This window comes from Micromesistius poutassou (genome assembly GCF_964030765.1).
Source record: "Micromesistius poutassou genome assembly, chromosome: 7".
NCBI lineage: Eukaryota > Metazoa > Chordata > Actinopteri > Gadiformes > Gadidae > Micromesistius > Micromesistius poutassou.
In genome coordinates this window covers 2,740,655-2,766,812 of record NC_140277.1, presented here as the reverse complement: position 1 = coordinate 2,766,812, position 26,158 = coordinate 2,740,655, and the positions used below count along the sequence as shown (strand labels likewise).

General features: G+C 50.6%; 2 protein-coding genes across 2 annotated transcripts in view; both read left to right on the top strand.

The window, feature by feature from the left end:
• sptlc3 (serine palmitoyltransferase, long chain base subunit 3) overlaps positions 1–7,591 on the top strand; it is a 19,398-nt gene extending 11,807 nt beyond the window's left edge. Inside the window, 5 exon segments of the mRNA XM_084470150.1 lie at positions 1,511–1,567; positions 1,569–1,638; positions 4,537–4,672; positions 6,110–6,239; positions 6,970–7,591. Of these exon segments, the coding sequence (XP_084326276.1) occupies positions 1,511–1,567; positions 1,569–1,638; positions 4,537–4,672; positions 6,110–6,239; positions 6,970–7,083 (507 nt within the window). The 3' untranslated portion in view covers positions 7,084–7,591.
• A 2,730-nt stretch (positions 7,592–10,321) lies between these two features.
• Positions 10,322–26,125, top strand: ism1 (isthmin 1; the record flags this gene model as incomplete). The annotated part of the gene is made up of 6 exons (XM_084470930.1): positions 10,322–11,267; positions 16,578–16,805; positions 20,279–20,615; positions 24,216–24,359; positions 24,514–24,603; positions 25,608–26,125. Exons 1-6 carry the CDS (start codon positions 11,130–11,132, stop codon positions 26,123–26,125), a joined length of 1,455 nt encoding a protein of 484 aa, XP_084327056.1. The 5' UTR covers positions 10,322–11,129.
• Positions 26,126–26,158: the final 33 nt, after the last annotated feature.

Genomic DNA, 26,158 nt, shown 5'->3' with positions numbered 1-26,158 from the left:
GCACACACACATACACACAGTCACACACAGTCACACACATATACATATGAATACATACACATACACACAAATATACACATGACTACACACACACACACTCAAATATACACATGAACACACACACACACACACACACAGCCGTGTGTGAGAGACAACCTCACTCGCCCAATAGAGACAGATGATGGTGGAAATGTCCAGACAGCATCTCTGACTACGACTCATCACCCACCATACCCCCCCAACCCACTCTAACGCACACACACACACACACACACACACACACACATGAACCCCACTGCAGCTCCAAGCCTGCTCCAACTTTTGACTCATTACCACACACACACACACACACACACACACACACACACACACACACACACACACACACACAGAGACAGACACCCTCACATTCACACACTCAATCTCTTACACACACAGACACCCTCAATCACACACACACTCAATCACACTCTCACACACACACACTCAATCACACACACAAACACACCCTCACACTCATGCGCACACCAGCCGCTGGGCCAATGAGAAATCAGTTCCGTTCACTCGAACCTCTGTCTCCACCAGAATTAATCTGGTGCTGACATTTAGGGATAATGAGCGTTACGGACCAACAGATCCAGTGGTCCTCCTGAAATGAGAGCTACAGTCTCTCTCTCTCTCTCTCTCTCCCTTTCCCTCTCTCTGTCCCTCTCTGTCCCTCTCTCCGTCCCTCTCTGTCTCTCTCTCTCGTCCCTCTCTCTCACCGTACGACGCGGCCAAACCACTCGAGGCAGCAGACGGGAGGGGGGCGACGGAGACGCGGCTGCCGCCGGGACGCTAATTGATTCCCAGGCAGGTGTGGACCTGTACGTGAGCTCTCTCTAGTGGTTTGAGAGGACAGGTGCACGGCCACCCCGTCTCTCACCTGTGGATCCGTCTCAGTCAAACTGGGGCTGTGCCAAGTGTCACACGCATCGATGGATCACAGCGAGGATGTGACAGAGCGCACGCTGATAAAGGGTTTTACTTGTGTTTACGCTGTCACACTCGACTTCTGCTTACGCAAAAGAAAACAACTGACAGATGCCTTGTAAACTAGTAAGTCGTCGGTGTGTTTTTAGATACTCGAGTGCAGAACGTATTTACTTTCGACCTGTTTGCTGCTGATCCAGTATTGATTGATCGCTCTGCTGGTTCTCAGTCGTACCTGCGAGCTGCTCTGTAGATAAAAGCTTCTGCGTAACGACTCAACGGTGTGGCTGAACAACAGACTGCCGATAGATTTCCTTTTTACACTCTCTCAAAATCTCAAAAGCGAAACGTCCGATGTAGTCTATATCCATACGATACGATACAACTTTATGAATCCCCCGTAGGAGAAATTAGTTTGTTCCAATAGCCCAGTTATCAGTTAATAACCAGTTAATATCCAGTTAATAACCAGTTAATAAGTCAATAACCCTAATTATCCTAACCTCCCGGTCGTCCCCCCGTCCCCCCACCCCAACAGGAGCTGGTGAACTACCTGAGGAGCCACTCCCACAGCGCCGTCTATGCCACGGCCATGTGCCCCCCCGGTGGTGGAGCAGATCGTCAGGGCCATGAAGTGCATCATGGGAGTGGACGGGAACACAGTGGGTGAGTGGGCGTCCACATCACCCATGTGCGGGGCGGAGGGTCTTACCGTCTCCGGTAACGTCCGGATCTCGGCCTCGATCTCCACCTCCTCGCTCACTTCCCTCTATGAAACTCTGTTTATTACCCCCCCCCCCCCCATATAGACACACATGCACGCGCGTACACACGCGCACACACACGCATCAACACCAATATATATACACACACACAAGCAGGCACACGCACCCACATATATATATATATATATACACACACACACACACACACACACACACACACACACACACACACACACACACACACACACACACACACCACAACCCCCAAGAAAGAAAATATACACCCGAACAAATAAATGATCTGAAATGAAACATTTTCCCGTGGCCGATATATCCGGGGGGGGGGGGGGGGGGGTGCTATTGTCGGTGTTTGTGTTAGTATTAGGCTCTGAGCCGTGAGGACGGACATGGGAAATGTGCTAGCTATTACCGGGAAGAGGGGTGTCTGCGGCCCGGGAGGAAGAGGAGAGGAACGTCCAGGCCCGGGCGCACACATGACCTCGCTGCGGAGGAAATGAGTTTCACATGGGGGGCCGATGCGATGGCTGAGGAGCCTCTCGGACACCCGCGCAGCCAGGCCAGGTCGTTGGCGGGCCGGCTGTGCAGCGCTGTGGTAGAGGTTCCCCCTTTCATTTCTTTTTGTCTTTCTTTCTCCTTTTTTAATTGTTTGTGTCAAAAAAGGCTGGTGTCGTAAGGCTCCTTTGTGTCATAAGGATGCTTAGTGTTGCACGTTTCATAGTGTTACAAGGCTTATTTTGTGTTAAAAGACTTGTGTGATGAGGCTCCTTGGTGCTAAAAGGCTTTGTAGTGGTATACGGCTCCTTGGTGGTATGAGGCCCGGGTCACCTGGTCAGGGATGGCTCACCGTCCTGTGAGGCAGGGGGAAGGAGAAATGCCCTGAACTTTGGCCAACAGCTGAGGGAAACGGGGCCCATTTGATGTGGTGCACATCTGACGGAAGACCGTAGCGTGAGGTTTCTAACCGGCGGAGCTCCACTTGTTGTTTGTCCACGTCGGACTTTGTCACTCTTTCTTCTTTGCCTCTTTTTTTTTTTTTTTTGGACGTATCCGGTTTACATCCAAACGTTGTTCTGAATCATGCTCAGCGACCACAGCGAGGTCGCACTCGGAGCGGGGGGTTTATGAACTCTATGCCGTCTTTTGAAATATGACCGACTCATTTAGGACCCGGCGCTCTGTTTGTGTACGTTTCAGCTGTCACATGTTTACGTGACGGCTGAAACTTTGCGTTAATTGTGCGTGTACACTTCACTTCACTACGCTGATTGTTCAAACTTTGGACCCACCTGCATGGCTCCCCCATCTGGCTCTGTTCTCTCGCTCTCCCCCCCTCTCTCTCCCCCGCTGTCTACCCGCTCTCCCCACTCTCTCCTCCCTCTCTCTCCCCGCTCTCTCCCCGCTCTCTCCCCACTCTCTCCTCGCTCTCTCCCCACTCTCTCCTCCCTCTCTCTCATCCCTCTCTCTCCCCCGCTCTCTCACTCTCTCTCCCCACTCTCTCCCCCGCTCTCTCTCCCCCTCTCTCTCTCACTCTCTCTCCCCCCCTCTCCCCCTCTCTCTCTCCCCCTCTCTTTCTCCCCTCTCTCCCCCTCTCTCTCTCCCCCGCTCTCTCTCCCCCTCTCTCTCTCCCCCTCTCTTTCTCCCCCTCTCTTTCTCCCCCTCTCTTTCTCCCCCCCTCTCTCTCTCTCCTCCGCTGCGGATAGAGGAACCACATGTTGGTGTTAAACAAAACTGAAATATTCTCTCATGTATTTATTTTGTCCACGGGGCAACAGATATATATACAACCGATAATAGAATATAATAGACACTGGGATGTAAAAGGCCCACTCGTACCAACTCCCATGTAACGCCCAAAGCGTAATAACAATAAAACCACAATAACTGAGCTGCGGTCCGTGGTGAAATACCACCGCAGTCCTTGTGTGGTCCGGCCTCACCCCAATCATTACAGACCCCCGGGGATTAACATCTCATCCCCCCTCACACCGCACACACACACACACACTGTTCATCCCCTCACCTGTTTCCGGGTCTCAATGCGTGTGTTTATAGCGAGCCAACACGGTACTTAAGCGTTATTTACACTCGGTTACCGACCCCCACTGCAGTAGGGGGGGGGGGGCTTTGCGTAAAAAATGCGGCCTATCCTATTTACGACCCCTCCTTCCTTCTACCCTCCTCCCTCCCTCCCTCCCTTTAGCCCCCCCCCCCCCTCCCTGCTAACTCTTGGCTGTGTGTTTGTGTGTGTGTGTGTGTGTGTGTGTGTGTGTGTGTGTGCACGCTTTTGACTGTATGCGTGTGCGTGTGTGGGTGTGGCTCCACCAGTGCCTCACCAGTGTGTCTGTTGTGGTGTGTGACCATGTGTGTGTGTGTGTTCGTTTACATGTGTGTGTGTGTGCGCACATGCATGTGCTCGCGCACGGCCTGGCTGTCGGGCACTCGAAAAACTGAACCATCTGCTGCTGCGGCGGCTGCAGCCGAGTTGTAATCAAGAGCGAGTCCGGCGCAGAGCGGCTGGCCCCGTCCAGATGGAGATTCAGGGGATAAGGATGAGTTGGTTCCTCATGGGGGGGGGGGGGGGTACCACCACCACCAACACCAGACTGGCTGCCAGGGACGCAGCCAGGGGAGGGAAGAGAGAGAGTGGCGAGATGAGCAGCTGGTATATCCTCCACCACCAACCCCCCTCCCCCCCCCACCCACCCACCCCTGATCTCTCCAATGGTGGGGAGATCCCTCCCCCCCACCACCCCCCCCATAGGTGCGAATTTTGCAAAATGCGTGTTGAAATGTAGTCGTGGTTTTTCCTCCACCGCAGGCCTCCAGCGGATCCAGCAGCTGGCGGAGAACACGCGCTACTTCAGGTCCCGGCTGAAGGAGATGGGCTTCATCATCTACGGCAACGACAGCTCGCCCGTGGTGCCCATCCTGCTCTACATGCCCGGCAAAGTAGTGTGAGTATCGCCGTCGGCGACGCCGGCTCTGGGACGGGACGTCGCTGGTTCCTGTGTGCCGTGGCTTTGCACCAGTGATGATGATGATGATGTCAATTAATCAAACTATAATCAAACTGGACACAGTCGATTAATCAAACTGTATTTTTTTTACCATTAATCATTTTGTCTTTATAATGTCATTCTTAATTGCAAATGTCGTCACAAGTTACTAGTCCGAAGTAATGCATTAAATGTGCTTCCTTATTCTGACAAGCAGCCAAGAAAACTAATTAATTTAATATTTTGTTATAAATTATTTTTAGAATGATCCATGAACCAAATATTTTAATTAAACTTCAACATCAATCGTAAACATTAAAAACCTGCAAATGTTTGTTATTCACACTTGATAAATTACCAACCAATTACTTAAACAAATAATAATACTACTTATAATTGCAACCCTGCTATCTGCCAAGCAGTTATTTTTAGATACATGCTGCTGATCTATTGGTTGGTAGCAGAGGGGCATCTTGAACGCTGCTCGACGTATCAAGTCTCTGGCTGTCTATGGTTCTTCCCTGCTGATGGGAGGAACCGTGGACAGCCTTGATACATAGACTTGATACATAGAGCAGCATTCAAGATGGCCCTGTCACAATGTCAATGCTACACACCACCTAGGTGACTTTCACTGGGCTCCTCCATACAAGGACGCAGGGTGGTGGTGTTGTTTATTGTAATCATTTCTGTATAATGACACATGGGTGTCGGGGCTCCATGTTGTCATGCAGGAGCTGCATGACAGGAGGCGTGCAGCCTCTCCCAGCCACAGGGTACAATCAGACTGACTCTGGCCAGGGGAGGCTGCTTAAAAGAGCCATCATCCACACACACACTCCACATACAACCAAGTGCTACTCACCCACCACCCCCGTTCACGAAATAAATCCATCAACCGAACTCCGAACCGAAAACAGGGTTTACCATACCTAACAAAAACAAGCAGACTCTATCCAGGGTTGCCATACCTAAAATAAACAACAAAATAAACAACCCCCCCCCAACCCCATGACCCCTAGCCAGCCCCACCCCCTCCCCCTTCCCAGGGTGACCCGCCAGACCACCCTCCCCCTCCATTCTGGGGACCCGAACCCTTGGCTGCTGCCTTGCCTGGTGGTGGGGTCACCGGACTTGGCCGTTGCAGGGCCGTCTGGACGGTCTGGTGGAGGCGTGGACAGCTGGGCTGCGGTGCTGGCTTGATGCCGCTGGGCTCCGCGGTGCTGCTAGGGACAGGGCCAGGAGCTGGGTGGTGGCCGTCTGCTGCCCTCCATGGAGGCATCTTTGACGCTGCTCAGCGTACCAAGTCTCTGGTGTAGTCCACGGTTCCTCCCCCCCCGGCTGACGGTGGCGTGTTGTGGTTCTCTCTCTCTCTCTCTCTCTCTCTCTCTGCAGGGCGTTCTCCAGGGCCATGCTGGCGAGGAAGATCGGCGTGGTGGTGGTGGGCTTCCCGGCCACGCCCATCACGGAGGCCCGGGCGCGCTTCTGTCTCTCCGCAGCACACACACGGGCAATGCTGGATAAGGTAGGCAGAGCGCTGGCTGCACACGCATGTACACACGCCGAGTACATGAGCGCACACAATAAGTACATGAGCACACACAATAAGTACATGAACACACACACAATAAGTGCACAAACACACACGCTAAATACATAAGCACACACACTACATACATAAACACTCACACAACAGACATAAACACACACACACTTAACTCACACACACTAAATACATACACGCTAAATACATAAACACTCACACTACATACATAAACACTCACACAACAGACATAAACACACACACTTAACTCACACGCACTGAATGCATACACACTAAATACATAAACACACACACAATTAATGCATAAATACAGACACAGACAGACACACACACATAATAAATATGTTAACATACACACTTAGAGGGGACATATTATTCCACCAGGTGTGAGTGTGATTAGCCGTTACAAGCAAAATTGAAAATAAGCGCGTGTCCACCTAGATGTACGACAGATAGATGAGCAACGTTTGCTACAGTCCACTGGGTCGGCTGGTAGACTGATCTATCCAGCACACATCTAGGTGGACACGCCCACTTGTGATGTCAGAAGAGGCAGATTTTCAAAACGTCGCGTAACGGCTAATCACACTCACACCCGGTGGTATAATAGGTCATCTTTAACACATACACCTGTGTCTGATAAAGGACTCACTGGTTGAGAGTACATCCACACCAAGGCCTTGTGTTTCAGGTCCTGCACCACCTGAACGAGGTCGGGGATGACCTGTGTCTGAAGTTCTCCCGGAGGAACGTCTCTCCGCGGCCCGCGCTCTTCAACGAGACAGACCTGCAGCCGGACAGTTGATGGCGGTCGCAGTTGGCGGACACACGGCACGCACACACACACACACACACACACACACACACACACACACACACACACACACACACACACAAGCGGGGCCTCTGAGGCCCCCGATGCAGACAGGGGAGCTCCACAATCTGGCAATACAGTGTATTACTTCTGTACGCCATGCCACGATAGAGGCGTAATATATGGCAGCTGCTTTATACGCCTCTTGAGATGTATATGTACTGTATATATTTTGTTCACCCAAAGAAATACTCTTCAAAAGATATTTTTTGACATCAGACAAAATGAAAATATTTTTGCATTTGTCTCTGAATAGAGGTGAGAATGTTGCGAGGCAAAGAGTAAAATCTCTTGGGGTGGGTTGTGTTTAACATGTACCTTTCTAATGTGTGTCATGGGTTGGAGTCTCGGTAAACTTTTAATTTTTTATTTTTGTAGCACGACGATGATTACAACAGTAGATCCACGTTTGTACCATACTCCAATGCTTAAAACATCTCAGCAAACTGAACACAATAAATAAACCGTTGTATACTATACCGTTTGATTTTTCTTCATGAAAGATGTTTTTGTGTGTTTTAGTGACATCAAAAGTGGCAGTGGCCACCTAGATGTATGATGGATAGATGAGCAACATTTGCTACGGTCCACTCAGTAGGCTGGTACACTGTTCTATCCAGCATACATCTGGGTGGACACGCCCACTTGTGATGTCACTAAAACACAGAAAAGGGCAGATTATGAAACAGCTTGTAATGGCTAATCACACTCACACCTGGTGGCGTAATATGACCCATTTAACTCAAGGCCGTGATGATAACTGATGCTGAATCAAATCCATCATTTTAGACCAAGGATTTACACTTTTTACAGAGGGATCTTCATAAAGGATAAACACAGGGGGAACGCTAATGGGTCTGCTGCCTTCATGTACCAGGGTACATGGTCCATGTGTGAAATCTTCGCTAGTTTCAAGTCTACTGGGTAGTGCCCTGGTAAATGGTAAGAAGAAAGCCAAAATTAGTGTTATGCGGGTAAACTATAATGATGCCTCTGTGGAACAGGACTATTGTTGAACTAAAGTGGTCGTAGCTACCTCTCCATTAGCATAAATCACACTGCAATCACTTGCTTGACATGCTATCAAAAAATCAACAGTGCTAAAAATGAAACCAAAGAAAACATTTTTTTGATCAAACTGATTGATTTTTCATGATATTGCCTTTATTGTTCAAACCACTTAATGGTTGGCGTTTTTGTGCTTTTCTCTCTCTCACCTGCAAAATGTGTCAGGATGGAAGCATACTGGGAATACGAGTCACCTGAGCCAACACACAAGCCTAACCTAGCAATTAGCGCTGAACTTTAAATAATATTGGCATGGGGTGGTGGTGTGATGGGCTTCGTGGAGAAACGAAGCGTGGATGATGAATGGGTTTGTCCCGACGTCAGACCGGGTCTACTCGGTACTCGTTCGGCCCCGTGGGGAGGCGGCTTGTTTGTGTATTCAGTGAGAGGAGGAGGAAACACCAACAACATGGAGATGGGTGAGACATAGCAACATAGCAGGGCAGCGCCTTATATATATTTTGATAGTAGAATCTGTCTTCACATTTAATTCGTTTTTTATTTGGTTGCTTTATCGGGATAGACCGACACGATGGGAATCCATTTTCAATGAAGTCTTTTAAAATTGATAGACAAGCTCCTGATAAATGGGCCGTGTCTGTGTGAGCGAGGGAGAGTGCTGGCATCAGAGTGAGCGAATGGATAACAGGCTTTATGCGTTTTATTGTCCATCAAACTCAATAGACATTCCGACAGTCCACATTATATGACATTAATATTAAAACAATACACTAAAACATACACTACACTACTACAGCAGAGTAGGCTATCTGCTCCATGGGTATCATTTGAACTTTTTGGATTTGCAAGAGGCTGCTATTGTTTAAGCTCCTCAGCGTTTGATGAGGACGATGGTTTCTGAAGAAGAATGCAAAACAAATGTATGATTTACATTTCAATAGAGAGCCATACAGTAGAGGAGTAGCCTCCAATCTTTTGGAAGAAAGGACCATTTTTTGTGTCTTGTGTCTATATTCACCCCTATTGTTATAACCAATTAGGCCTAACAAAGAAAACACAATGAATCGATAATCCTTATCATATATGCAACGGTCAATTATCGAAAAAGAATTCACCGCTGGAAGTCGGGAAGGACCATGCAAGTGAACAGCGCATTCCACAGCATTGAGAAGAGCCGTGTAATAATCCATAATAATTAAACTCAAGTTTTTGGTCTTTTTAAGTGGTGGGTACAAAATGAATCTTGACGAAAACTGGTGGGTAGTCGTCCCCAGCGTCCCCAGCGTAATTGACGCCTATGCATACGCCATAAGGAGAATACAATGAATACAAACATGTGTCAAGGTATCTTCAAAAGCGACCTCATTGACGCATAATGTGTTCATAATGTGCGAGCGGCCCTTTGAAGTTTACAATGACCCGCTTCCGGGCCGTCTGTCCAGCTGCGCCCTGCGGTCGGAGGGTGTTTGGGGACGGAGGATGTTTGGGGAGGCCTGACCAAACCCCCGGTAACGCGCGCGCACGCACACACACACACACACACACACACACACACACACACACACGCACACCGTACTTGGGTCTGGGCTGGTCGTAAGTAACAGGGTCCCATGGTCGACTCAACAGGTTAAAGATTATATTATACAGCAACAACACTACGGGCTCCTCCTGTAGAGGGCCTCAATGCGCGCCTTCTTTGCGCATTGGCTTATTTTTTGTTGTGCTTCAGTTTCCTGCGTTAAGATGGGCAGACCAGAAGGCCTGCACACGATACTGTTAATTTAAGCATCACTTTATTCACCGTTATATGTGCTTTGGACCTCATTGGGTGCCGAAAATGAATTCATGGTCAACCACACACACACACACACACACACACACACACACACACACACACACACACACACACACACACACACACACACACAGTGACACGAGTCACACGAGCCTTGGGGAATGGGCATCTCCGGTGTGTCCGGTGGGTTTCAGGGGCCCGAAGGGGTTAAATAGGGGGAGGGCGTCTTGACAGCAGAGCAACAGAGGGGCGTATAAAAGCGAGTCTAAAGAGCGCACAACAGGAACAGCGTGTGTGCCCTCCTCACAGAGCCTGGTTTAATGTGCAGTGATTACGTTCCCCCCGGCAGCACTCCTCTCAAACCCGGGCTGACCTCGCTGGATACTGACACTATTTCTTGTTCGCAGCAGAATGGATCAGCACTGCTGCCTCTGAAGGGATAAAGCGAGGGGTGCTGCAAGTTGGGACTGATATTGTGTTGCTGCGTTATTGTTTTCGCAAGGTATCCCAACTTTGGTCTTTTTTTTTTACGTTTCGCGATGTGCAATTCACATCATGTGGATTAGACAAGAAACATGTGTAACGGGACGGTGCAACATGGCAACGAGGAATACTCACGTATGAAGCCAAGAATGTGAAGGGGACGCTACTGAGACAACTGTGAATCTGTATATCTGGACCGCTGAGACCACAGCGGTTATTACGCAGTGCGCTTCAATCGTCCCGTTGCAGCCACACTGCCTCGACCCTGGACCCTGGGTGATCGCTGGCGCACTTCACTTGTTGATTACTTCGGCCAACACACAAACAAACTTTATTTGAAAAAAAACATCCGACAAGACCACTTCAAATGACCCTACACGTATCAGAAATAGCTTGAGGCTCCACTAGTTACAATATCTCTTTGAATCAAGTTAAACCAGCATTGGAACCGGCTGAATCCCAAGTACACGAGAGTGCGTTTTGACTACTAGGCTACTTCCCTCTCCTTTTCTTCGTCTTTGTAATTCTGATTCCCGAAGTGGCTCCTAAGTGGTGTTGCGGCTCCTCTTCCCCGGCGGATCCGGAGATCGGGGTCTCTACGTCTGGAAGCGACGCTGGAGCTCTGGCTGTCACACCGCAGAGCAGTCCGAAGAGCGCCCGCGTTAAGAGGATGGTCCGGCTGGCGGCGGAACTCCTGCTGCTCCTGGGACTACTCCTCCTTACCTTGCACATAACGGTGTCACGGAGCAGCCCTCTGCCGCAGGCCAATGCAACGCTGAGCCTGGACCAGGGCGCTTTGCTCACAGAGGTGAGTGTGAGGAGGGGGGATAGGGGATAATCTCATCTAATCTTCTTACTTTTAACCTTAGATTGCTTAACAGTGCTCTTTGCGGTTCCAGGAGATACAATTAAAAAGGAGAAATTAAATACACCGTTGGTCTTGTGATCTGAAGGGAGATAATGGAAGGGGGGCTAGATGGCCACAGATGGGTTTGATGAAAGTGCCAATCTATGCCTCTGGCCCCGCAGGTAACTTAAAGCCCCCGTGGCCTGGGGGTGCCTCTGAGTCTATGGGGGTTGTTGACATACAAGGATGTGGTCTAAAGTGCCTCCTGGGAACGGCGGTGGGACTCGAGGAGGAATGGAAGTGGAGGCCGGGTCAGAGAGGGTCTTCCCCCCCATGCCTAAGCCCAGCCCTGAGATACCATTGTTTAGGGTTAAACATTAGCCACGGGCTCTTCTCTGTCATCACAGACTCATCACCGTCATTCAAGGGGTTTCGTGACAAGGCGGCAAAGAGGGCCAGAGCATTACCCCCAGGGGTGTACCCCCCCTCGATCTACTCAAGTTAGGGCCTCTGTCCAACGATAAGATATATCCCATATCCTCAGACTGTTCCCCTCCACACCCTCAAACTGTTCCCCTCCACACCCTCAGACTGTTATCAATATCCTCAGACTGTTCTCCTCCATATCCTCAGACTGTTCTCCTCCACACCCTCAGACTGTTCTCCTCCATATCCTCAGACTGTTCTCCACACCCTCAGACTGTTCTCCATAACATCAGACTGTTCTCCATAACATCAGACTGTTCTCCATCACATCAGACTGTTCTCCATAACATCAGACTGTTCTCAATATCCTAGGTCAGTTCTCCTCCATATCCTCAGACTGTTCTCCATGTCCTCAGCTGGTTCTCAATATAATCAGACTTTTCTCAATATAATAAGACTTGTTCTCCATATCATCTGACTTCTTCAATATAATCAGACTGTTCTCCATGTCATGAACAAACTACCCATATCATGAACTACTTGATCGCAGAGAATTCTGGAAAGCGGCAAACATTTGGAGTCAAATGTGGTCGGTGCTTCTTTTTTTATATCCTGGTCTAAGTAACACAACTTAACGTTTTGGCATGATGCCTGTAAAAGCCCCCACAACAGTATTTCCATGCAGCATTTCCCACGTGGTTTTGTGTACGGTATATGACACCATCTCATCATCTCTCACCATCTCAGTCAGACGGGTCAGATAGCTGAACTGACCTTTGATAAACATCTGAGCAACGACCCACCAACTCCAGTGGAGCCCCCAAACACTCCACCCAAAGGTTATGATGGGCCTTAGATCCACGGGCTGCTTTCAGACAGTGTTAAGCACCCCACAGGCTGCTTTTTGATGTATTTTTAGTACTGCCACTGGACTACTGGGACTGCTTCACTGACCCACTCTGTGGCTCTACGTAAAGGCGATATATATTTATGTCCGCCGGGAGGATTCGGATGTTTTCCCTCTCGTTTGCGTTACGAGAACAAAGGGATTGGTGAGGAGAGGACTTTTCACACAACAAACGTGGACAGGCCATTGTGGTTCCTCTGCTCTGCACGTTTTCATCACCGTCGATCATCTTGTTGTGTGCGAGACGGCAGGCCTGTGTTACATTGACCGGCATGTGCGGCTGGGGGGGGGAAATATTCAAGGAATTTCTAAGATATGCAAACGGCAGGTCGAGGAGACGGGAGGAGAGGAGAGGGGAGACGATTCTTTGGAGAGTCTGCCGTTTAAATAAAATAAGCACATAGTATTTTTTTCAAACACCGAGATCTTGGCCCAGGACTTGAATCTCCCCCCTGTTAGAGGTAGAAGGAGCGTTTCCCCACAATCCACCCACCCTACCCCGAGACCGTCCCTGAATGGTTACCTGCAGATGAATGGGGTTTTCAGAGCAGGCCTGCTGTAACGCCCCGCTGGTTTTCCTCCTCCTGAGGATGATGTCATCATCTGCCGGTCGGCGCGGTCACAGCCCAGCGGTCCCATTGCAGCCCCCCCGAGGTGTCATGTTTTAGATGCCATTGAGCGAAACACAAATAACAGGATCCGGCTGCATGCACCTGTAGCTGGAGGAAGTAAACCTCCCGGTCGGAGACACAATGGCAACGTGGCCGGTATTATTGGCGAGACAAAAAGCCGGTTTCACTTTACAGTTTATGGCCATTAAAGTTCCTGTGATTTAACGGCGGGGCGAACACTGACTGTCAGCTATTTCAAAAGCCACCCGTCCTTTTTTTAGTCAAAGAAACAAAACTGTGGTCCTGTATGAATCACGGCGTACATACATCATTTCAACTTCCCCATAAACCAACGGCTGGCCTCATGGCCCTGGTGTGAACACAGTCCAACACAGAGGGGCCGTAAAGTCAACCCCGAGACGCACAACGCAAGTCACCCAGCGTGAGGCGTGCGACGGGGGTGAGGACAGTTTGTCTCCTCCACCTCGGGGCGGTGTTGAAAGGCGAGTGGCACAATGTGCACTGCCTTCATTTCCTGCCCGCCTCCCATGGGGCAAGACCCCCCCCCCTGAGTGGCTCCCGATTGAAAATGGAGTCATGCTCCTTTAAGCAGCGCTCACACACAAGTGAAATAGGGGCGGGCGGGGGGGGGATGCTGTGATGTGTGAGCGCGTGCATGTGCCTCCGTGCACACACACAGGGTTCATTCATGGCTCCTTCCAGCATGTGTGCAGACACCCTGGGAGGCCCGAGATGAACTGAGGTCACTTGTGATCTGCAATTAAAGCGCGTCCTGGCTTCTCCCCGCAGGAGAAGTCCTGATCTGAGGAGAACGCCAGCCCTGAAAGAGCCTGTTATTTAGACGGGTTATCGCAGAGGTTACACATTACAATTAGTGTTGTTTTTTTCCGGATGAATCATCCAGCTACGTAGAGCCACAGAGTTTGGTCTCTGTGACTTTCTTTTTACATGTCTCACTGATGTTGACAAGCTTATCTTGCGGAGTATTATTTTGTTGTATTTATCTGATTTAGAGTATGCTGTAATCATGTTGTAGTATTAAATAGATACACAGTAAATACACAATGTTAAACAGTAGTTAAGGGGGTTGGTTGTACATTGTATGTAATAAGGGTTAAAAAAAAAATGGTCAAAAAGTGAAACATGAAACCCATGATTTATTTGTGATTAGATTAGATTAGATAACACTTTATGAATGATGTTTACCAGAGCAAAAGCGAAAATAAGTGAAACGTCTGTTTCCCCCAGATCTGAGCCTGCCTGCTGTCTGCTTTGTGGGTCTGATTTGTGGGACTGGTTAATCACCATCTCCACCGCCTCCTCTTAAACCCCAGCCTGTCTGTGTGGAGCTTGCATGGATTTGCTCCTTGTCTACTTTGGTTTGTGTTACCCGGCAATGCACTGGCATCCCTTTAGGCTGTCCGTACTTGTCTTTGGCGTCGCTGCGATGGGGCTTTGGATCCCCTCCATGTAGGGTGTTTCTGCCGGGGCCTCGCTGGAGAAGTATAGATGCCGTCCTCAGCCAAGGCGAACATAAGCGTTGTGCTCCCCTGGAGCAGCCGTATTAGTGGAATTAGATATTCTGGTGGCACAGCAGACAAGCAGACTTGTTTCTGGTTCCAACAAGTCCCACTGTACGTTGCCACAGCGGCTCAGAAATGGACTCCAGACAGAAGTTCCCCTAGATCAGACACATTCTTGTACGACCTGAAGGTCGGGATTTTACCATAAAGCATTTAAGATTTAAAATATATACATTTATTGAGCTTCTTCCATATACTTTGTAAGAATAGTACTAGAGAATAGTAAGAATTGTTGGAATGTATAAAATGACCATTATTATGAGAGGAACTCCTGACCTTTTGCTGAGAAGATATATCAGCGGAAGTAAAAGTGTCTCCAGCAGTAATTGTGATGAAAGTATTCCTGCAATGTTCTGATAATTATTGGAGAACTGCCGTGCAAACCAAGTGTTGAAATGACCTTTTCCTCCGCAGCACGCTGACCATGTTTATTGCATTGGTCTCGGTGAGTCAGGAAATGGTGCTTGCGGTGGTAGTTGATGGAATCTATATTTCCCAAAAATCATAATCCTCCCTTGCGTTTGGATTTTTACGACTCTGCATATCAGATTTTACTGCCTCTAAAAGCTTTCCCGCTTTCTTTGGTGGTCATTCAAAAACGGCCCCATTATGCAAGTTATGCGCGATTACCATGCCGCGATAATTCGGCGAAAACCTGAGGTTCAAACGCAATTCGTTTTTTAACTCGGCACATTTTCACCCGGCCGGCGGTGCACTCGGCCTGCCGGCGGGATGGTCTCCTGTGGCTCTCTGCCCTGCTGCATGCAGGCGCACGGGGGCTGACGCTCATTTAACCCGCTCGTACTGTCCCAGGGTGCACCTTGGCCGGGCACAAACGGCTCTGCTGGGGGGGGGGGGGGGGGGCGGGGGGTGGCTTTTGTGCATGGCCACAATGCGGTGCCGTGCTGACACTTTGTCTGCGACAGGCCACTGCGGGCCAGCAGCCCCATCTCGCCCGCCCGTCCTCGCGGGCCGCAAAAACACAGGGGAGGACGAAAGAGAGAGAAGAGAGAAAATAAAATAAGGAGCGAGATTGATGGCTCCCTTTGATCTTACTTTCTGCCACCCCAGAATGGATGATGATTGCCGGCTACTTATTGCTGTCTGTCCAACGCAGGAGTAATTGGCCCTTGTGTGCTGCACACGTGACAGCACAGCAGACATATGCCGTCGACTCTGGATGGATTTACAACCTGTCAGGCAACAGGTTTTTTTTTTTTTTTTGGTTCAACCCAGAAGGCAGAAGCAATTATTTTTGCAATGTTTGCTTAGGTTTCTGTATATAGCCCCAGCACCAGACATAAAGGAAACTCAGGCCCCTGTTTTCCCAGACCGAGGCAAACACATGCTATATGCGTCTTGAGCGTAATGCCATGGTGAAGGGGAGACGCGTCTTCTGACAGTTGGACATTAAAAACACGCAAACACCCATTTATCCTCGACGTAGACTATGTTTGCTACAGCTGGTTTACAGACTGGGCCGGTGAATGGCATATTTACAAACATTGGCGGCATTTCCAGTCCTGATTGAACTGAGACCACATAACATTATTAACAACATTACAATATTACAACATTAGTGACATAACTATAACATTTTCGAGACCTGAGAATAAAGGAACAAGGAGTCAAGAAAAAAAAAAAAAACATTAAACATTAAAAACATTAAAAACATAACCAAATCTAACGTACCCCTTCCCTTTAAATACCTCCGTCTCTACAGAACAACATCAATGCAAAGAGCAGCTCCTCCTCCTCCGCCCGCATGGGCCCCGAGGACCGGCGGCCCGCCCCGGAGCACCGCTCGGCCCGCCGGCCCGCCACCCTCCCCTGGGCGCGGGGGTCCGGGGGCAGCCTGCAGCGCGACGGCCCCGGGGCCTTCCTCCTGGACCTGCACAACTTCCCCGACCTCTCCAAGGCCGACATCAACGGACAGAACCCCAACATCCAGGTACGGACGGGGCCCCCCGTACGGCTCAGATTGGTTACCAGACGTACGGTTGATGTGGAACTGATGACGTCATGCTCAAGTCAGTTTAGTTGAAACGCACACGACCATTCTATGTCCTGTTCAATTAAAGTATAACACTGTTGTTATTTAAAATGCCATATTTCAGCGTTTCCAATAAAGATGGCTTCTGTGATGTCGATATTGTGGCCATTTATTCCGCAATGTCAATCTCATTTCAAAGCCTTTTGTGCGTGTGTGTGTGCGTGTGTGTGTGTCGGTGTGTGTGTGTGTGTGTGTGTGTGTGTCTGTGTGTCTGTGTGTGTGTCTGTGTGTCTGTCTGTGTGTGTGTGTGTGTGTGTCGGTGTGTGTGTGTGTGTCGGTGTGTGTGTGTGTGTGTGTGTGTGTGTGTGTGTCGGTGTGTGTGAGAGTGCGTGTGTGTGTGTGTGTGTGTCTTAGCGCGTATACATGCTAATGCCTGCTAATGTCTAATGTGCAGCACCTGCATGAGTGCTCTGCAGCCTTCCCCTTGGCCCGGGAGACTTGGCTACTCAAGCACACCGGACAGGAAGAGCAAACAGGAAGAGGGACAGGACAGCCTGGTGCACATCACTACCCCCTTTTCATCCCCTCGCACCCCTCTTTTCTCCTCTCCATCGCTCTCCCTCTAATTGTCTCTCTCTCTCTATCACTCTCTTGCTCGCTCTCCCCCTCGCATTCTCTGACTCTGTCCCTTGCTCGCTCTCTCTCCCTCGTTCTGTCTCTCTCTCGTTCATCCTCTCTCATTTCTCTCTCATTCTCATTCTCTCTCTCTCTCTCTCTCTCTCTCTCTCTCTCTCTCTCTGTCTCTGTCTCTGTCTCTCTCTGTCTCTGTCTCTCTTTCGCTGTCTCTCTCTCTCTCTCTCTCTCTCTCTCTCTCTCTCTCTCTCTCTCTCTCTTGCACTCTCTCTCTGTCTCTCTCTCTCTCTCGCACTCGCGCTCTCTCTCATTCTCTCTCTCTCTCTCTCTCTCTCCCTCCCTCGCCCCTCACGCTGGCTGAGAGGGAAGCTTAAGACTGACAGGTCTCAGGTCAGATCTCGGCTCCGTCTCTGTGACAGCTGAAAGGCGGGCCGGCCCCCGGCCAGCAGCGAGGCCTCGCTCCCCACCGGCCCTCACTCTCTCTCCACCGGCCCCTGCGCTCTCCGCTGCGACCCCACGGCGGCTTATGTTAATGTCTGGCGCTGGCGGCGGGCCCTCTCGCCCCATAAGTCCCTGGGTGTGCAGATGGCGGGGACCTGAACCGCTGCCATGTTTAAATCATTCCGCTGTCTAATCCAGCGGGGGGGGGAGAGCGGAGGGGTGGTCCCTCCCGTCCCTCCTCTCCCTGAGAGCATCTCCCCGCTAAACCCCAGGCACCAACAAAGTGTATTAACATCTCAAGATGTGGGAAAAGTGAGCACGGCGAGGGATCGAGCAAGAGAGAAAGGGAGAGAGAGAGAGGGTGAGGGTGTGGGAGAAGGGTTGAGGGTGGGTGGGTGGGTGGGGTGGCTGAGGGGGGGGGGGGCCTTTGATCCTCGGATTCATCTGGCTTTCATGGTCTGGAGCAGCCCTTTGAACTCTGTGTTTAGGTGGAGAGAGGTGGGGCGGGCGGGCAGGGGGTGGGTGGCTGGGCACACCCCATCCAGCCACCCCCGCTCATCTGCAAGGCACATGTGTTAGGCTGTGTGGGGGGGGGGGGGGGGGGGGGGGGGAGGGAGGGATCTGGAGAGTGAGATCAGAAGCGTTGTCACCCTAAAACACGCAGATTGGCTATTGTTGCTGCGCTGTTGGCAAAAAGATGGTTCGTTTTGAGAACTGTTCACCCTGTATGGATGGACACAGGCTGCTTTTTCACTCTGGCCACCAATTTCTTGTCCTTCAGTCCATAGCAAGTGCGGATTTGGAGCCAGCACCTTCACTGAAACAATGTAGACTTTAACTGATGATTCGGTTGGTTTTGATGGTCCATCGAATGCAATATAAACGGTTTCCATTCAAGACATCTAATGTGTAAAACTGTAGAGCGTACGTTTTGTTTTTTTAATGATAGGGTCTATGTGCAGTATGCTATGTAAGTGTGGTCTCCTTTTTAACCAAATGCATTTTTTTTTGCATCAAAACTATATTGTTAGCATGGTCTGGACCAGTAGCGTGTGCTGACCCTAAATTTCAGTGGGGCAGAAAATACTGGTGTATGACCACACCCACAATTTCTGTTTTTTAAATATGTACATATTATGTAAGGGATAATGTATAGAACACTGGTCATTATCGGGAAATAAGCCCCGACAGGGCGAACCGGACACGAAGCGGAGGTGTGTTGCTTCACCCTGAAGGACCTTATTTTAGATAATGACCGGCGACGTTCTATACATTATCACGCTTATTACATGGCTACTTGCCAAAACGAAAAAATAACTTTACACAGTGTGTCTTTTTACAATTACCATTCGTAATGTTGATCAGAAGAGAAATTGTCCGCCAAAGACGTTGACGTCGCTTTATTGAAAAATAATTCACCACTGGAAGTCGGGAAGGCCCATGCAACTGAACAGAGCGTTCCACAGCATTGAGAAGAGCCGTGTCATAAATACATTTATTACACTGTTATTTTTTCGTTTTGGCCAGTAGCCGTGTAATAAGCGGGATAATGTATAGAACGTCGCCGGCCATTAACTAAAATATTATATATCTGAAATATCTGAAATATTAATTATTTCCCAATAATGACCGGCATTCTATACATTATCCCTTACATATAGGGTTAGGGTTAGGTCACATCACTCACACTGGTCTGTTGTCCTGTTGTTAACCTCTCAAATGGGATTTTTAACAGAAACTCAACACTGTTAATCACAGGTGCAACACCACTCGCCATGTCTGCATCTGATATGGAAACGACGAAAGATACTGGCGGAATAATTCAAGTTGAAACAACAACAGTTCTAGAATATTACCATGGAGCAGACTAAATTACAACCATATAGGTGTCTTTTAGTGCAGATTGCAATTCTTATTGCAGCCGGCAGGGTTATGCGATAAACATACGAAGGAACGCGGTCGCTGTGCTGCCCCGCCCCAACATTGCATGACACGTTAAACTCAACTAGAATCGCCACCATCATCAAAAAATTAGATGTCAACAGACCAAAAAAAGTCGGAAAGCCTACAGAAACTATAGATAGTTAATGTGACAATCACATTATTAAAAATAGACTTGGAGCAATGATTAACTGAGGAACTATTTCTTTGGGAGCATGCTTTTGCAAGTAGTTCGCTGCCCCACCTGCCCATATGGACATGGACGGCACGCGCCTGGTCTGGACTATTGTCATGGAATCAGTCCCTTGATACCCTTGATTATCTTTTGACAACACATTTAGACTCTGATTTAGACGCTGTCCATGGGTCGAACTCAGTTCCCCTAATGGACCGCTGTGTGTCTCCTCTGTTGCCAGGTGACCATCGAGGTGGTGGACGGCCTGGAGAGCCAGGAGCCCGAGAAGGGCCTCCGCAAGGAGAGCAAGCCCGGCTGGCCCTCCCCCAACTGGAGGAACTGGTGGCCCCACACCTCCTCCTCCACCTCCTCCACCTCCCCGGAGGAGGTCCCGCGAGGAGGAGGAGGAGGAGCAGAGGAGCAGGACCCAGGGTTCGGGGCGAACGCGGAGGACAGCAACTTCCTCCGTCCACTGGGAGACTGGGACAGGAGAGCCGGCACTGGAGGAGGAGGTGCTGGAGGAGGAGGAGGAGGAGGAGGAGGAGGAGGTGGAGGGGGCAAGGCTCAGGCAGAATATGGTGAGTACGGGAAAGGGTGTGTGTGTGTCTGTATATGTATGTGCACATGGTGGAGGCGTTGTGTGTGTGTGTGTGTGTGTGTGTGTGTGTGTGTATATGAGTGTGCGTGTGTGTGTGTGTGTACAATACACGGTATGTGTGTGTCAGTGTGTGTGTGTTTGTATGTGTATATGCGACTGCGCAGTACACAGTGTGTCTGTGTGTGGGTGTGTATGTGTGTGTGTGTGTGTGTGTGTGTGTGTGTGTGTGTGTGTGTGTGTGTGTGTGTGAAGGCTAGTGTGCGCGAGTGGCATGCATTCTCGGTTCTCACCGCCACCAGCGAGCGCAGGAGCCGAGCCGACAGGACCCGGGCTCTCCCCAGATGGCTCCGGTCCCATGCCCAATCTGTAATTTGCAGATTTGCTGATTTAAGCTGTCACCATAATAAGTACGGCCGTCCCGTGCCAGCCCTAGCGCGAGCCCCCCACCTTGATTGAAGCCTTTAACACTTTTTCCCCGCCACCCCACCCCCCCCCCCCCCCCCCCCCCACCACCTTTCTTCTTATTTACGCGAGGGAGTTCTCCGCGGCTACGGCCACAGCTACGCGTCACACTCTCCCCTCCCACTGCCCCGGCGACAATCAAAGCCACTTCCCCCAGTAGGAAAGCGGTTCCCGGTAGGAACACTAAGCCGGCCCAACGCCGTCGTCCGCCGTCGCCATACTTCCTTCACCAGAAAAAAAAAAAAAAAACTCTCAAGGAGATCACAAAACCACACAGATAAATCTAAGAGATCCTAACACCCGCCGCTCTCCCTGTCTCGCCTCCCTCTCTCTCTCTCTCCTCCCCGCCCCTTCCGTGCCGAAGCATGCCCAAACCAACATGGTCGTGCAGGAATGTGCACTGCGGCCGCTGGGGGGGTACGGAGTTACGGACTCCCACCCAGCGAGTTGTGCTTCTCGTCCAAACCCCCAAACCGGGTGCGCTACACGCCCGGGCTAACCGCTGCGGTCGGCGTCGCAGTCAGCCGTGTTTCCGGGCCCTACGAGCGCTGGGGCTCTGGAAAATAGATGTGCTCCATATTCCCATGTCTAATGATCATAGCTGTGGATTGGGGCGGTTTGGGAGTTGTCTATCTTCATAACACACACGCGCACGCACACACACACACACACACTCACACAGACATGTGGCGGTTGTTTTGGGGGGGTGGGGGGGGGGGCTCATAGGTGGGCTGCAAGGCCGGCGGCCGGTTGTGTGTTGGAGCTCCTGTTAGGGCGGCTGCGATGGCAGGCGGGCTGCTGCTGCGCTGAACGGGGCTGCACGGGCTGCTGCACTGCCATCTACTGATGGCTATCGGCCCTGGATGCAGTCCCGTAATGACCCATAATGAGTGGCAGATACATGTGCTGGTGGGTGGGTGGGAGGAAGAGGAGGGGTGGAGGTGGGTGAGGGGACCGGGTGCGCTGGGGCTCGACTGCGTTCAGTCATTGTCTTGTGCCGAGATAAGGATCGTGGCTGCGCCGTGCTTGTTGTTCAGTGAGGACCTGCGATCGCGATTGTTCTGCCCCATGTTAATCCCAGAGGCACCGGAGGAATTCTGGCCATTTCCCATTGAATCTTTCAACAGCTATCAATCAAACGCAGGAATGATGGCTTGTATGTGGCTGCGCGTCTGTGTGTGTGTGTGTGTGTTTGTGTGTGCGTGCGTGCATGCGTGTGTGCGTGCATGCGTGTGTGCGCGTGTGTGTGTGTGCGTGTGTGCGTGTGTGTGTGTACGTGTGTGTACGTGTGTGTGTGTGTGTGTATGGATGCCAAAGCGAAGGCAGCCATGTGCCATGCAGGGAGACTGAGATGTCCACACATGGAACCACGCGATGGAGGGAATGTCTCGGGGAAGGCAGCCGACCAGTTGTAACCTGTTTGATCTCCGCTGCGTTCGGATGGAATCTGCAAAATGCTTCCTGGTGGTTCCATCCATCGAGTGGAGATAACATAAAAAACACACACACACACACACACAAACAGGCACACACACGCACACACAGAGACACACACGCAAGCACACACACACACACACGTACACACACACACACACACGTACACACACACACACGTACACACACACACACTGTAAAAAATCGCAACAGACTCACTCAGATAACCGATACTGCCACCAAAATAATCGGTCTGCCCACCAACAATCTACAAGAACTAAACAGCAAAGCCATCACACGTATCACTCCTGCAATAACACAGGACATTACCACTCCACCGCTGCTTCTCCCTCCTACCCCCTGGGAGGATGTATGTAAGCATAAGATGCAAAAAAACCTGTTTCATCAGGGGCCTAATCCCCTCAGCCATCCCATTACTCAACAAAGCAAAACCCCACAGATGATGTGTGTAACAACCCTGTACCCCAACCCCAATGTATGTCTGTTGTCGTGTATGTCAAATGCAAAAGTGTTTTATACGTACGTTCTTCACGTGGCTGTGACGAAGAAATTAGATGAGAAATGACGAAGAGAAAATAATTTCCCTAAGCGGACAACAAATAAACTAACTAACTATATACACAAACGCACACACACACACACACACACACACACACACACACACACACATTTATATACACACCAACAGACACACGCATACAAATATATACATGAACACACACACACACACACACACAAACGCAGATGCAGAATCATTTAGTTCGGGGTCAAAGTGCACACACACACACACACACTCACACTCACACACACACACACAGACGCACAGCCACATGCACTTGGCACGTGCACATGTGAACATATGTCTGGACGCGGGCCTGGCTGGTATCTGGTTCGAGAGGTCAAAGTCAAAGGAAACTTTGAGGCTTACCCCCTCCCTCCTCACCTCCCCCCCTCCCTCCTCCCACCTCTCCCCCCTACTCCCTTTGCCCCTGATTATTAGTGTGGCATGCTAACAGGCCTGTGTAAGAGGACCATGTGGCCCACATCAAAGCTCTCTCCCATTCTCTCCCCCTCTCTCGTCCTGTCCCTCTCTCTCTCATTCTCTCTCTGTCTCATTTTCTTTCTCTCTCTTTATCATTCTCTCTCTAATTTTCTTACTCTCTCTCTCCCTCTTATTCTCTCTTTCTCCCTCCCTCCCTCCCTCCACTCACCCATGCTCTCTCTTATTCTCCCTCTCTCACACTCTAGCTCGAACTTAAGTTTTATGAAGACATGAAAAATCTGGATTCCATTTGTTCCCCTTATTCCATGTCGAAATGTATTTTTTAAAGGAAATAGGATAATATTAATATCTTGTACAAGCTTAATAAGCTAGAAGAGAGCTAAAAGTTTAGATTTCCCTCTCTCTCTTTCTCTTTCGTCACAATACAGCTCAATATTGTGTCATAGATGAATTCCCTTAAATGAATGGATTAAAAGGCATGTGAATTAAGTGTTTTGTATAATGAATGAATAAACAATTCTCTCTCGCTCTCTCACTCTCTCTCTCTCTCTCTCATCCCAATCATCCCATTACAAATGAATGAACTCACATGACGGATTCACATCCACGTAAACAATCACTAACCACAACCCCCACTGTGAACCTCTCTGCCCCTCCCAGACTACATGGACGGCGAGGGCGACTGGAGCAGCTGGGCGGCGTGCAGCGTGAGCTGTGGCCACGGCAACCAGAAGAGAACGCGCTCCTGCGGCTACGCCTGCACCGCCACCGAGTCCCGCACCTGCGACATGCCCAACTGCCCCGGTACGGAAGACACACCCGCCAACACCACGGGATGGGGGGGTTTCCCCCTCCGCCGCCGTCACGCTTCCTGACAGGAGCTGTCGGCCCTGTTTCGGTTTTGGTCGCAGTTTGGTTGCTCATTTGTGCGTTTGTGTCTCGTTTCTTTTTTCGACAGGCATCGAAGACGCCTTCAAAACGGCCACCACTGAGGTGAGCCTGTTGGCCGGAACGGACGAGTTCAACGCCACGGAGCTGTTTGGCGTCGGTGAGGATGCTTATGTCTCTCACTTTCGGCTCTCGCTCTCTCTCTTTCTCCTTCTCTCTCTCTCTCGCTGCATCTCTCTTGCTCGCTCTTTCTCTCTCTCTCTGGTTCGCTTTCTCTCTCTCTCTCTCTCTCTCTCTCTCTCTCTCTCTCTCTCTCTCTCGCTCGTTCTCTTTCTCTCTCTCTCTCTCACTTTCATTCACTCTCTCTCTCTCGCTCTCGCTCTCTCTCTCTCTGCTGGATTCATTTAACATCACGGTCCACACACACACACACACACACACACGCACACACACACACGCAGTCACCCAGATGGTCCGGCGGATCCTGTCAGTTAATCCATCTGCGTATGGTTCAGCTCTGCCTTAAAGTAAACCACTAATACCAGGACTGTGGCACATTACTGCGCCGGGGTTGACATGTGTAGCACACCAGTTGAAAAGGGCCCGTGCTCCTCTTTCATTTCCCCTGTCTAGATGAAGTGCAGAACATGTCAGCGAGCGTGAGGGTGGGCAGCGAGGACACTAAGCGTGTCAGCCAAACGTCTGCAGTCAGACGCCATGGTTCATTACCCCTCTCCTTACAACACATGTCCCTGTCTGGTCCCTAAACCCAGAAATACTCCATGCTAAATATATATTTTTTGAATAAACACAATCAAAGGTCATGGCCCTGTTTCCTGACTGACTGGGTGTGAGTGTGATGGGGCGAGAGGGGTGGGGCATATAGTTGCGATTTAGAAGAGGGTATTAACATCTTCACCTGATCCTCCCTCCAACCCTCCACAATCTGCCCTCCGCCCTCCAATCTCCTCTCTTCCTCCACCTTTCAATCTCCTCCCTTCACCCTCAATCCTCCACCCCTCCACCCTTCTCCCTCCACCCTCCCTCCCCCCCCCCCCACTCCACCTTCCCCCCCTTCCCCCTGCACTCTCCCTCCTCCCTCCTCCCTCCTCCATCCTCCTCCACCCCCCCCCCCCCCCCCCCCTCCCACCTCCTCCCACCCAGACACGGACAGCTGCGAGCGCTGGATGAACTGCCGCAGCGACTTCCTGAAGAAGTACATGGCCAAGGTGGCGGAGGACCTGCCCAGCTGCCCCTGCTCCTACCCCACCGAGGTGGCCTACAGCACGGCCGACGTGCACGACAGCGTGACGCGCCGCCGCTTCCGCTGGAAGGACGCCAGCGGGCCCAAGGAGAAGCTGGAGATCTACAAGCCCACGGCGCGCTACTGCATCCGCTCGCTGCTCACGCTCGAGTCCACCACGCTGGCCGCCCAGCACTGTTGCTACGACGACGCCATGAAGCTGGTGACCCGCGGCAAGGGGGCGGGCGCGCCCAACCTCATCAGCACCGAGTTCTCGGCCGACCTGCACCACAAGGTGGACGTGCTGCCCTGGATCATCTGCAAGGGCGACTGGAGCCGCTACAACCAGGCCCGGCCGCCCAACAACGGGCAGAAGTGCCCCGAGAACCCCCAGGACGAGGACTACTACAGACAGTTTGAGGAGGCCACCGAGTTCTAGTCGACGCCCATGCCCCCCCCCCCCCCCCCCCCA